The following is a 13,246-nucleotide window of genomic DNA, read 5'->3' as shown; positions in this document are numbered from 1 at the left end:
AATAAAATTTTAGTTTGAAAAATATACTATGTTATCTCTTCTAATATATTTGCAGTATTAAAATAGATTTAAAAAAACCATAGTGAGGTATTTTCATTAAAAAAATAATTTAAATGTGTTTTAGAAATAAATTGTATTCATTCCTAAATTTGGTGTATGGTAGGTGATGCAGAAATACTCTTTTTAAATGAAAGGGGTATCCTTAAAGTTCTTCATATTCATGAAGGCCATAGAATTGTATCAGATATATCAATCAGGTATTTAGGAGTTCATCTTTTTACCCATACATTTTTTTTTAAAGTAAACCTTCAAAACTTCAGGTTTTCATATAATATTCTCTTTTAACTGCTGTAACTTCAAAGCAAATGCATGGATTATGGCATCCCTTACATTACAGAACTGTAGTTGTGTGATAAACAACCTCTGCAAACCTGAAAAAAATAATGGTTTCCTTTTAAAAGGAAAGGTGGGAGGTGTAGGGGTAGAGGAACAGGGATTATTGAGCAAGTTAATTAGAAACAGCCCAAGGGAAAAGTTAGGAAATTAAAACCCATAGAATCAGCATGACGGCAGCTAAAAATATATTGTCACAAGATATGCCGAGAGTGGGAAGCGGCAGGGAGGCAAATAAAGAATTCGATTAAACAGCATGAAATTTTTTCAGGTGTTTTGGTTTCTACGTTTTTTGACCCAGCCTCAGTAAAACAGTGGAGTAATAATTACACTTTGCAGATTCATGCTAACCTTTAGAATAAAGATTGCTGGAAAGTTAAATATCCAAGGTTAACATTTGCTACAGCAGACAAAAACGTGCCATGGGAGAGCAAATACATGAGTGGTTTGTGACACAGGCTTATCATTTGAATGTAGAAAGTACTCAGATAACATTTTGTAAGGAATAAAGACTCAAGAAAGGGAAAGTGAAAAAATAAAGCGAAAAAAAAAATTATTTTCAGTAACAAATGATTGAGAGGTCATGGTGCATTGTCCTGGATGGTAGTAAAAAGCTAAGATTATTATGAGGCAGATATCAGAGCCAATTTTGATGTTAAAGGTTTGTGTAGCTTTGAGGATAAGATCTGTTCATCTATTCTAATGGTACTTCTCTCAAATAGAGAAAGTAATTTATAATTTTGATTTTTATTTTATTGAATGGGTAATGTCAGTAAAAGTACCCTTCAGTTTCGGATGAGAGTTTTGGATGTACGCATGCCAGAGCAAATGTCTAAAATGTGTTGCATCATACACACTGACTTCAAGACTGGGCTCAGTGCTGAATTTCTAGAAGTTAGAGGCATGCCTGCATGCTGACACATGAGTAACTATGTGAAGAAATTTATACAAATACAAAAAAGTACAAAACCCACACATACACCTGTGTGTTTTTCAAGACAATATGAAACGGGACATATTCTGTGAAGTGACATAAGGGAACTACGTGGTTTGCCTGTGTGTCTGCTTCAATGTTTTTTCCTTAAAATAGGGTTTGCTTGTTGCTTTTTTAACTGGATCGACTATGTGAGGTTAATTTCCAAATAATGACGCTTATTAAAAAAGTGGATAGAATTTTTAAAGAGCTTTACTATTCTGTATTATACCTCACTAATATGAATTTTTCTAAGTGCCTACTATAATGCGTTACCATCCCGTTATCAGTGGTTAATAAACATTGGCATAGGTCCTTGTAGTTTTCTGTTTTGGTACTCAGAATTATTAGTTAATATTGGGCCAACATTCAGATTTAGTGGCACCATTTCCTGTGAATTGAATTACACAGTCTATCCTGCAATTGCAGCGTGGATTCCTTGCATACAAAAGCTAACAAGTCAATGCCTGTGTTAAGTGATTTGAAGCAGAAATCGCAAAAAGCCAGTGCACTTGTTGGAATGTGATACATTTGGTGAAGTTTCTTTCATTGTATTCTTTAAATAGATGAAACAGCTAAGCTTTTTGCTCCCCTCTACTTTTTTTTCCTTAGAAGCAGTGTTGGTAGGTATTAACTTTCTAGGGCGGAAGGCATCACTGGATGAAAGTACGGAAAAATTGTATTCCGTGGCTGGTTCTATTCCAGGTTCTTCATGCAGAGCATGTATCCTTACACTATGTTGGGTTCCTCACCTGTAAAATTAGAAAGGCATCTTAGCAAAGATGCAGGTTATTTTCCTCACTCTTTGTCTCTCCTAAATGGAAACAATTCTGTTTTAAACACCCAGTTCATTAACCAACGTAGTGGATTTTTGCCCTAGTTACAGCTTAAACAACCTTTAAAAGTAGTTTTGTGGAGCATTGCATGTCTTAGCAAGTAAGAGTTTGTTTAGTGAACCATGATACATATTACTTCAAAGGTAAATCCAGAGACCGTGACTGAATTGATTTTTTTATAATTTATTTTCTTACTATTTTAGGTCTTCTTTTTTTTTTTTAAGCTAGGACTAAAAATTCTTCTCATTTGTTCTTATCCCAATATTTGAATTAACTGTCAGCAGCACAAAACATTACAGTGTAGCATGTCATTGAACCTTCAGGCAGAGGAAGAACACTGTGATATTTATTTATTATTATGATGAGAGATTACATTGCAGATTTCAGGTGGTCCACTTAAGCTCCTAAAAGACCTTTAGAAAGAAGCAGTGATTAATCCTTTTAATTATAAAGCCACAGCCAAGCTAGGCTGTTGTGTGCCCTAAGACAAATTCATCAAAATTAATATGCAAGCATTTCTACAAGTACTCTGTGATCTCTATCAATAAGAACATTCACACTGTTTCTGTATGAGTTCTGTATGATTTCATTATTAGGTAAAACGCATTACAAAACCCTCTTAGGACTTCATCTGAATATAAAATCACTTACGAAGTATTTAGGGATACTTAATGCTTTTAAGCAGATAGGTTTTTATATCCCAAGGGAGGTTGGTAAAACTGGGTCTGGAAAACACTCGTTTTTCTCTATCCTAGGAAGGTGAGAGAAAAGGAGAGACCATTATGTGGGCAGCGGCTCAGTTCCTTAAATCCACAGCCTCTGAGTTGCAAGGCTTAACTTAGAAATTTTGAGTTTCAACTGCATGCAAGTGTGTGAGGACCTGACATGAGTCAAGTGATTCAGATACGAATTTAATCTTAGTTGTAGGCGTAAATATGATGCCTTGTTTTGTCGTCTCTGTTACATACAGTGTAATTGCTCACAATACTTTTCAGTAGAAGTGTGTTTTAATAAAATACAAAGGTTCCCCAATTGAATTTTTAGAATCCTGTTTTTTTAGTTTGTTTATACCTTATAGTAACTGCTATTTCTTTATGTAGTTGTATCCTTCTGCAACAACTTCTGATACTGCTATAATTATATTAAGTTCTAACAGGCCATTAGTGTAGGTCTATAACGTGTAGCTAACTTGTCATGGCACATTTGGGTAATGTGTTGTGTATGACTGACTAATTATTCAGGGTCTTACAAATGTAGTTTTGGCTCCCTGATTTTTTATGTGCAATTAAAAAATCGATGCTATTTCAGGTAAACTGCCCCTTTCCTGAGGTAATTTCTGGGTGATTGTATGTCAGGATAGGGATGAGACATAGTCTGAATGTATTGTTCCAAGTAAAACTTTAGATGTGATTCATGCAACTTCTTGTTTGTTATAGCCCCACTACATACGTTTTGGATGAAGACGAGCCTCGCTTTCTTGAAGAAGTTGATTACAGCGCAGAGAGTAATGATGATCAAGACATTGAGTTAGCTGATAATGCGGGTGATTATGAGGCAACTAACCAAGAAGATGGACTTTCAGACTCAGATTCAACAAGGATACTCCTTTCTTGAATGATCTTTGCAGCTGGTAATAGGAAATTAAGTGTCCTGGATTTTCATAGTCACAAACTTCCTCACTTTTATCTACCAAGGGGATATGTTTAAGCAAACACAAATACTGGGCCCTGCCTAGCTCAAGGACAATAAATATTTCTGATAAATTTGCATTTGTTTTATTTAAGGAGTTCTGTGTTTTCTTTTAGCACTAAATAGATAAATTTATTTACCAGTTCATTTTCTACTAAGTAGCACCGCATGGCATTTTGTGTCCTACTTTCAGAAAATTGGATTAAAATTTCTGGTGTGTCAGAGTACAGAAACTAAGTATTTGTGGTGCGGTTCTTCAAGTTGCTTCCTGAAAAATATATATGTACAGATTTTCTAAATTAATTTGTGTATGTGTGTGTATATGCGCATGTGTATACTGAGGTAAAGAGGTTATTTTTCAACATTATTTCAAAGATACTTGATTGTGTTTAAAGTAATGTAGTGCCTGCTCTGGAACCATTCAATAATTACTAAATTAAAAATGAAGAAGTGATGTATGAATTGTTGCACTTGTTTCTTGCTTCTGATGATTATATGGTTTTGCCACAGTACTACATGAAAATATATAATTGTTCACAGTTCAGGAGTTTTGCACAGTGACTTATGCAGCTTGTGCTTACAAGAACTATACACTTGTATAAAACTCTTTCCCATAAAATAGGCACGGTCTAATATGAAGAGATTGGGTTTGTTAAGTGTACATGACTACAAGAAGTGGTTAGACACATACACTGTATGTCTGTTCAGCTGCTCAGTTGCTCAGTTTTTCTCGTTCAGTATGCACGTAGTGAAAAAGAGTTCAGTTTACTGGGGGCACATTAACTATATACCCAATTCAAGTGCTTTAAGAGGGGAAAGTGCATTTTGGTTTAAACATGTTTTGTGTGGTCTGAATCCAATGTTTACTCTGCTCTGAGAAGGATATTAGACTGTAACTTCCTGAGGTCTCTCCCAGCCTAAATAATTCTGTGATTCTGTATTCTTCACCTTTAAAGTCAAGCTGTCAGGCATAGGATTTACACGTTATCCTCTTTCCCTGTCATCTACTAATTCTCACTGCCTCTGCAGTGAGAATAAGACCTAACAGAGAAACGAAGTTGTACCCTGTTGTTTACAGACTGACATGTTTTGCAATGAAAAATATTTTTCCAAAATTATTTTTACTTGGTGTGACCCAGTTGTGGCATTCATTTTCTGCTGCATGTGCAAGAGCATGAAGAATAACACTTCTAAGTTACAGTAGGTTTTTAACTGATAAGAACATTGTGTATGTTTACTGTCACAAATAAAACTGTATTTTGGAGGGGGAGAGTGCCTTTGGTAGAAGGGTAAAAAAAAAAATAAATTGAAGATAATTAAATGTTTCAGTATGGAGATGGATTTTGACCAGGATCTGCTGTTTTGTATGCAGCATTTGTTGATGATGCCTCTACATGCCATCCTGATTCTGAAACTGGGGAAGGGTTTTTAATCCCTTGTGATATGCGACTGTATTTTTATTTAAAAGCTTAAATTTATATTAATAACCACATAGTTTTGAGATGTAAGAGTACAATGGGAACATTTACGTTCTTGTCCCTTTATAACCCTTATTGAAAATTGTAATTCCTTATGTTCTGTACTGTGAATAAGAAATCTTATTTAATAATTAACCCTGTTGAAGAGGAGCCCTCTGCATTGAAACTGTAAAGGAATTTGGGAATCTGCCAAAGAGAAGGATTAACGTTGCCACAGAATTTGGACTGTCTTTAAGTCAGCCCAGTGAGAGCAGAGCAGAAAGTTTATATTGCTGTGTCAGTCTTACACTAGTTACCTGCATAAATAGATCTTCATCCTTAAGGACTCGTACTGCAGTACCTTACATAAATAATTTTAACTTAAATTTCATGGGGTGCAGGATGCCACATGTTAGTTAACCCCATTGTGCATTTCTCCTTAGTTTCATATGAGTCTGTATTAATCCTGGATATTTTCATAATACAGGCAAGACTAGAAATGTACTTCATTCGTTTAGGAAGAACTATGGCTTAGTACTACAAAATCATCTTTTCATCCTGAGTAAATGTGCATACACGTTCTTCTCATGTCTTCTGTAGCTTTTAGTCTGTGCAAGGAAGGAGTTATGAATGACTTATATGATGGCTCAGGATAACAGGCACTTTTCCTAAAACAGTAATGTGGCGTTTGTACATCGATGCTCTTACGCATTAGATGAGACGCACGCGTTTGACTGGATGAGATGTGGGTTTGGCAGCTGTGGGTCTAAACTTCTACCAGTGCAGTTCCCATGCAAGAGTGAAACTTTGTCCTTCACCTTACAGGGGGTTGAAAATGCAAAGGCCATTCCCTCTGACACCTTCTGTGTCACTTCTTAGCGTGCCTTCCGAAAGGCGGCGTCTCCGTCCGTGCTCACAGGGAAGCCAGTTGGTGGGGAGAGCTGCCACAGTGGGAGCTGCTTCACTCGGTTCATCCCTTCTCTACCCCGTGCTGGCAGCAGTGCTGGGAGACACACACTGGTATCCCCTCTTATCTCTTTTGGTGGGAAGTCTGGTGTTTAGCTGAAAATGGAACAGCTGAAGCTTGAGCACGCGCTCCGTTCTGTTACTGTGGCATTCACCCCAAATAAATGGGCAGAATGGATAGCAAAGAATGGCAGCTTCTTGAACTGTCATAAATCAGTCACCTGTACCAGACAATCAGCTGTCTTTATGCTTTGGCATTCCAGTGCGTTTCTGTTTTTAAATGATGCTGTTTACTATTAAAGCATGACTGATCTTGCATAAGAAGAGAAGATGTTCTTACCCCTTTTTCCAGTAATAACACCAAATAAGGTTATAAACAATAGTTACATCTGTGTTACCTACTGTAATTGCTGGGTGGTTAATTACTTTATTTCCCTTTCAGGTATAATTCAAGTTGCAGCACAAATTTTGGTATTGTGTCTTGACTGGTGACATCCTCTGGTGTAATGTAACTTACAGCTAAGACTGCAGTTTGTGCTAAAATCTAGCCTGGTCATTTTTGTAGGTGGATTGCTTTATCAGCCTGACTTAGCAGGGAGAACTGGTTTGAATCTCAAATTAAGACTGCAGCAGCAGCAAACACTGTTCACAAAATGCACAAATTCAAGGTTTCAGATAGGTTCTGTTGTAATGCTGTGATAGGTATAATTGTTGCAGTGTTATTATGCATGCCCCAAATAACAGTACTGATTAATAAAAATACATAATAAAGAATTAATTGCAATCACTTTGCTTCCCTATTATTGGTTAGAAATATTTAAAGGATTTTTCATAGCATTTGCAGAACGTGCATGCCTGTAAGAATTGGGGTGTGCTTAGCATTTCAAAAAGGAGGTTATTTTTGTTCATTGTCAAGTTAAAGTCAGTGTGCTGCAGGCTTAGAGTACTATTTGCATATTAATAGATTGAATTATAACTCTCTTAAAAAGCTTAATATTCATCAGTGTATGTAAAACTTAAGAAGACTTTGGATGAACTACAATGAAGGCAATTGCAGAGCACACAGAAGAGGACAGTCTTTTGGTGAGAGTCTTCCCCTCCTACACAGCTAGTAGACTTTTCATCTGATTTAGGAAAGGCACAAGTTTATTCCTCAGTAAGTCATTCCTTTACAGTGCAGCTCAGACTGCAGTTGAGGACTAAGATATTTTTGCTATTTATGATTTTGCTGTAGAAATCTTAAGATTTGAGACAATTTTTTGAGGGAAAGCTTAAGATAAAAGTGGATCTTTTAGTTTTTTGGAGCTGTCTGAAAAGTGGTTACTAGGTATCGTCAGTGTCACTTTTGCAAATACATATGCAGTGTACTTTACTATGTCTGTTCACAAGCTCTGTTGTCCAGACTTGTAAGATGTAGCAGAGTCACGGTTAAATTAATCTAAGGATATCTTTCTTTGATCTTAACGTTTCTAACATTGTTGAGATGTAAAACATTTGAGATGTGACCTTGAGTCTTGTTTGGTTAAATAAGCTAGATTGGTTGGAAAGAAGGGCTTCAAAATATGAAATCCTAAACAGCTTTGACACCTAGTAAAGAATACGTTACCTTAAATTATGGGTGGCTTGGCTATTTTTAATAGTATCATACAGGGAATTTGTTTAGTCCCTATAAAATACTTAATAACAATGAAACAATAAGCCCCCCTTAATTCTTCTGTTATTAGAAAATGTTAGGTGCGTGTATCTTTTTTCTTTTTTTTTTTTCTGTAAAAAACCACGATATTATTAGTGCAGCTTTTGAAGCAGTTCAAAAAGAATCATCACTGATAATTATGGGTTTAGCAACAAAGGAAAGAGCACACTATAGGATTTGTTGATCCAAATTATGTGGTTACCAAATGCCAACCAGCTGCTGCTTTTTGCTGCCTATACAGCATTCTTACTACAAGATGTTTGTGCTTCAGTGTGTGCCCTTCTTTCTTGGAGTGAGGTTATGTAGCATGCATCATTTTTCATTGTAGATTGTAAGAAAACGTACTCAAACTCACAGCACGACTGTAACTTTTCACTGGTCTGAATGCTAAATAATAAAAGAACCCGAATAACAAAATTTCTCAATAGTATTTCCATACATGAAACATTGCTGTTGACATGGAGCAGGGAGATAGACTTTTAATGACCTGAAATAGGACTTTTTTTTTGCACTGTCCAGAAAAGGATCCTGAAGAAAACAGTCTCCACAATTTGGTACAGACCGAGAACTTTTTTCCAAATCCCAGACTACCCTGAGCTATCTTTTGTCCCACTCACTTCAAAAGAAAAAGGCCTAGATTCACTTGTTGTGTATTTAGAGAATAATTCACTCTAGTACTCAATTCTTTTGTGGTTTTTTTTGGTTTTGGTTGTTTTTTTGGTTTTGTTTGGGTTTTTTTCACCCCTGTTTGTTTTTTTTTTTACCCCTGAAAAAGGCAACTGGAGTCTGAACATTATGTAATGCTGTTGTAGAGGTCTTCATACAGCTTAATCTTTATAAGGTGTTTCAGTTTAAGGTAAGTTCCAAGCTTATTAGAAAAGCTGTCAAGGTTGTAATGAGATTTGCCCGAGAACATGTAGGTCCACGGCCCAGGAGTGGCCGAGGCAAGGGGTTAGCTTCTACAGAACAGCAGTCTTGCCTTCCCCTCAAACTTGAAAAAGAATCAAAGATTATTTGCCTTCCAGGCAGCTGGAAAAAGCGATGCAGGCTGAAGCCAAAGCCCAGGTCACCCAGCCCATGTTTTATTTACAGCTTGCAGTATTCTTACATTTAACCCTAGCACTTGAAGCAGCTCTCAGAGGCTACTGGCTTTCAGAGTTGAATTGCTTTGCGCTGGGGTGGTCCTTCATCCCTTGATTGGTTGCAGACCGCTCTCCTTAGCAAGCCTCACTTGGCCTTACAGGCTTAAATCAGAACTGTTGTCTTCTCTGGCTAATCATTGAGGCAACATAAACCATTCTCAGATGGCAGCACTTCATTCCCCAAAGAAAATGAACATGAAAATATTTCAGCATAAACAAGACATGAGGCACAGAGTGAGGAAGAGAGATGATCTTTAATATTTTGTATTTGCCTAATTGTACCGTATTTACATAAATCTTACAAACGATCCAAGCAGTCCAGCTGACCCCACAGATTAAAATGGCTCAGTTGTACGTTTTGGGAAGACAAACTGGAACGAGGTGTCTTGCACAAACCCTCAGCCAACAGTCTGCCTTTAATACTTGGCTTTGATCCAGCATCCCAGTTAATTTAATTTAGTACAATACGCTGCCAAAGGAAGAGTCCTAAACTGGGTCAGACAGTACTCCAAAATAACGTACGCCCGGGTTCTCTGTCTTGTGAAGATTGTTGCAAAATTTGCAGATCCTCTGCAGCAGTCATCCTGCTGATACAGCACCTGTATCATCACGAAAGGGAGAAGTACAGTTTACACAGATCTCTTGCTTGTGGGCACTTGTACACGAGTTCAGCTTAATTCACATCTGCTCTGGGTTACTTTGTTCTTCTAAAGCATCCAGTCTGGTCAAGCCAGTCCTTCAGCTTAAGTGATTAGCCACTGACATTTCACTCTTCCTTTGGGTTTGACCTCACTGTTGACAAAAGCATTCCGTTATGAATCACATCAGCTTGAATCAGGACAGCTTGGAAACTCTGCTGTTACCAAATGTACACCTTGAGTGCATTCCAGAATGAAAGAAGGACCAACAGATCACCTAAGGACGGTATCTCGTTCCTCAGTGTATCAGGTACTTGCTCCTTTTGTCTAAAGACTGAATGTCTAGAACAGAAGTAGTCTATATTTCAAAAGAAGAATTTTTCAGATCTATGTTGCAGGAATGAGTGAATTCAGGAAGATACTAACTATACAAATCCCTTTTTGCTAAGCACCTGGACCTAAGTTTTAATAGGGAAGCAGATGAAATCTGATGTACTCAAGCAGGGGTGGCTTCTGGTCAGCTAATTCTATCTGGAAGCCAAGTCACTCGGCGTTCCCTCTCACACAGGTTCCTGTGTTGAGGAGGAGATGCTGCCATTCACAGCAGAGGAAGAAATGTTCACCTTGACGTCTTGGCCTGGCTGTGTCTGCCTCACAGACCTTAGAGATTTGTGGGCAGATTTTCCTCTGCCCTTGAGCTGTACTCTGCAGTATGGGGAGAGGAAGAGAAGGATAAATTACAATTTGCCAATCTTGAGAGTCATATAGGCTAGTGCTTAAGAGCAACGACCTTCACTCATGACTCATCCACCAGGGCAAGGTGGCTGTGGGCAAAGCACTAGCAGTGAAAGAAAGTGGAAGAAGAGGGACACAGGAAATACCTCCTTTGTTTCTCATCTGTGGACAGCAGAGGCAAACAGGGCCTGAGGAACTCAGCCACCTGTGAAGCTCCCTCTCTGCAATCCCTGCTGTGAGCTTCCCCCCACGCCATGGCAAGGGCTGGCCAGGTGCTGGGGTCCCCGATAGAGCACTGTTGCATGACCTGGGGTGCTTCAGAGCTGGACACAGTACTCTAGGTGGGATCTCACGAGAGCAGAGGGGCAAAATCACCTCCTACAACCTGCTGGCCACGCTGCCTTTGATGCATCCCAGGATGTGGTCGGCTTTGTGGACTGTGAGTGCACATTGCCTGCTCACATTGGGCTTCTCATCAGCCAACACCACCAAGTCCATCTCCTCAGGACTGTTCTCCATCCATTCTCCGCCCAGCTTGGAATTGTGCCTGGGATTGCCCGTGCAGATGCACGTGCAGAACCTTGCACTTGGCCTTGTTGAACTTGAACTTGAGATTTGCACCGCCCTACCTCTCAAGCACATCCAGGTCCCTCTGGATGGCATCCCTTCCCTCCAGCATGTCAACTGTGCCACACAGCTTGGTGTCAGCAGCAAATTTGCTGAAGGTGCACCCAGTCCCACTGTCCATGGTTAAACGGAGCGGATCCCAGTACCTATACCTGAGGAACACCACTTGTCACTGATTGTCACTTGGATATCGAGCCATTCACTACAACTCTTTGACTGCGGCCATCCAGCCAGTTCCTTATCCACTGAGTGCTCCATCTGCCAGATCCACACCTCTACAGTTTAGAGACCAGGATGTTGTGTGGGACAGTGTCAAATGCTTTGCACAAGTCCAGGTGGATGATGTTAGTTGCTCTTCCCGTATCCGTTAATGCTGTAACGCTGTTGCAGAAGGCCGTGAAATTTGTCTGTCCTTCCTCACTTGGCCTTACAGGCTTAAATCAGAACTGTTGTCTTCTCTGGCTAATCATTGAGGCAACATAAACCGTTCTCAGATGGCAGCACTTCATTCCCCAAAGAAAATGAACATGAAAATATTTCAGCATAAACAAGACATGAGGCACAGAGTGAGGAAGAGAGATGATCTTTAATATTTTGTATTTGCCTAATTGTACCGTATTTACATAAATCTTACAAACGATCCAAGCAGTCCAGCTGACCCCACAGATTAAAATGGCTCAGTTGTACGTTTTGGGAAGACAAACTGGAACGAGGTGTCTTGCACAAACCCTCAGCCAACAGTCTGCCTTTAATACTTGGCTTTGATCCAGCATCCCAGTTAATTTAATTTAGTACAATACGCTGCCAAAGGAAGAGTCCTAAACTGGGTCAGACAGTACTCCAAAATAACGTACGCCCGGGTTCTCTGTCTTGTGAAGACTGTTGCAAAATTTGCAGATCCTCTGCAGCAGTCATCCTGCTGATACAGCACCTGTATCATCACGAAAGGGAGAAGTACAGTTTACACAGATCTCTTGCTTGTGGGCACTTGTACACGAGTTCAGCTTAATTCACATCTGCTCTGGGTTACTTTGTTCTTCTAAAGCATCCAGTCTGGTCAAGCCAGTCCTTCAGCTTAAGTGATTAGCCACTGACATTTCACTCTTCCTTTGGGTTTGACCTCACTGTTGACAAAAGCATTCCGTTATGAATCACGTCAGCTTGAATCAGGACAGCTTGGAAACTCTGCTGTTACCAAATGTACACCTTGAGTGCATTCCAGAATGAAAGAAGGACCAACAGATCACCTAAGGACGGTATCTCGTTCCTCAGTGTATCAGGTACTTGCTCCTTTTGTCTAAAGACTGAATGTCTAGAACAGAAGTAGTCTATATTTCAAAAGAAGAATTTTTCAGATCTATGTGGCAGGAATGAGTGAATTCAGGAAGATACTAACTATACAAATCCCTTTTTGCTAAGCACCTGGACCTAAGTTTTAATAGGGAAGCAGATGAAATCTGATGTACTCAAGCAGGGGTGGCTTCTGGTCAGCTAATTCTATCTGGAAGCCAAGTCACTCGGCGTTCCCTCTCACACAGGTTCCTGTGTTGAGGAGGAGATGCTGCCATTCACAGCAGAGGAAGAAATGTTCACCTTGACGTCTTGGCCTGGCTGTGTCTGCCTCACAGACCTTAGAGATTTGTGGGCAGATTTTCCTCTGCCCTTGAGCTGTACTCTGCAGTATGGGGAGAGGAAGAGAAGGATAAATTACAATTTGCCAATCTTGAGAGTCATATAGGCTAGTGCTTAAGAGCAACGACCTTCACTCATGACTCATCCACCAGGGCAAGGTGGCTGTGGGCAAAGCACTAGCAGTGAAAGAAAGTGGAAGAAGAGGGACACAGGAAATACCTCCTTTGTTTCTCATCTGTGGACAGCAGAGGCAAACAGGGCCTGAGGAACTCAGCCACCTGTGAAGCTCCCTCTCTGCAATCCCTGCTGTGAGCTTCCCCCCACGCCATGGCAAGGGCTGGCCAGGTGCTGGGGTCCCCGATAGAGCACTGTTGCATGACCTGGGGTGCTTCAGAGCTGGACACAGTACTCTAGGTGGGATCTCACGAGAGCAGAGGGGCAAAATCACCTCCCACAACCTGCTGG

General features: G+C 39.6%; 1 protein-coding gene across 3 annotated transcripts in view; it reads left to right on the top strand.

Moving 5' to 3' along the window:
* Positions 1 to 7,101, top strand: part of AGTPBP1 (ATP/GTP binding protein 1) — a 76,617-nt gene extending 69,516 nt beyond the window's left edge. For 2 of the 3 annotated variants that reach the window (XM_014936435.1, XM_014936425.1), the window contains exon 27: positions 3,639 to 7,101. In XM_014936435.1, coding sequence (XP_014791921.1) covers positions 3,639 to 3,816 — 178 coding nt within the window. In that variant the 3' untranslated portion in view covers positions 3,817 to 7,101. The remainder of the gene's footprint in view (positions 1 to 3,638) is intronic. The other variant, XR_001411293.1, reaches the window with a different exon arrangement.
* Positions 7,102 to 13,246: the final 6,145 nt, after the last annotated feature.

This window comes from Calidris pugnax, unplaced genomic scaffold (genome assembly GCF_001431845.1).
Source record: "Calidris pugnax isolate Ruff unplaced genomic scaffold, ASM143184v1 scaffold2, whole genome shotgun sequence".
Lineage (NCBI taxonomy): Eukaryota > Metazoa > Chordata > Aves > Charadriiformes > Scolopacidae > Calidris > Calidris pugnax.
This window is presented reverse-complemented; position numbering and strand designations above follow the sequence as displayed.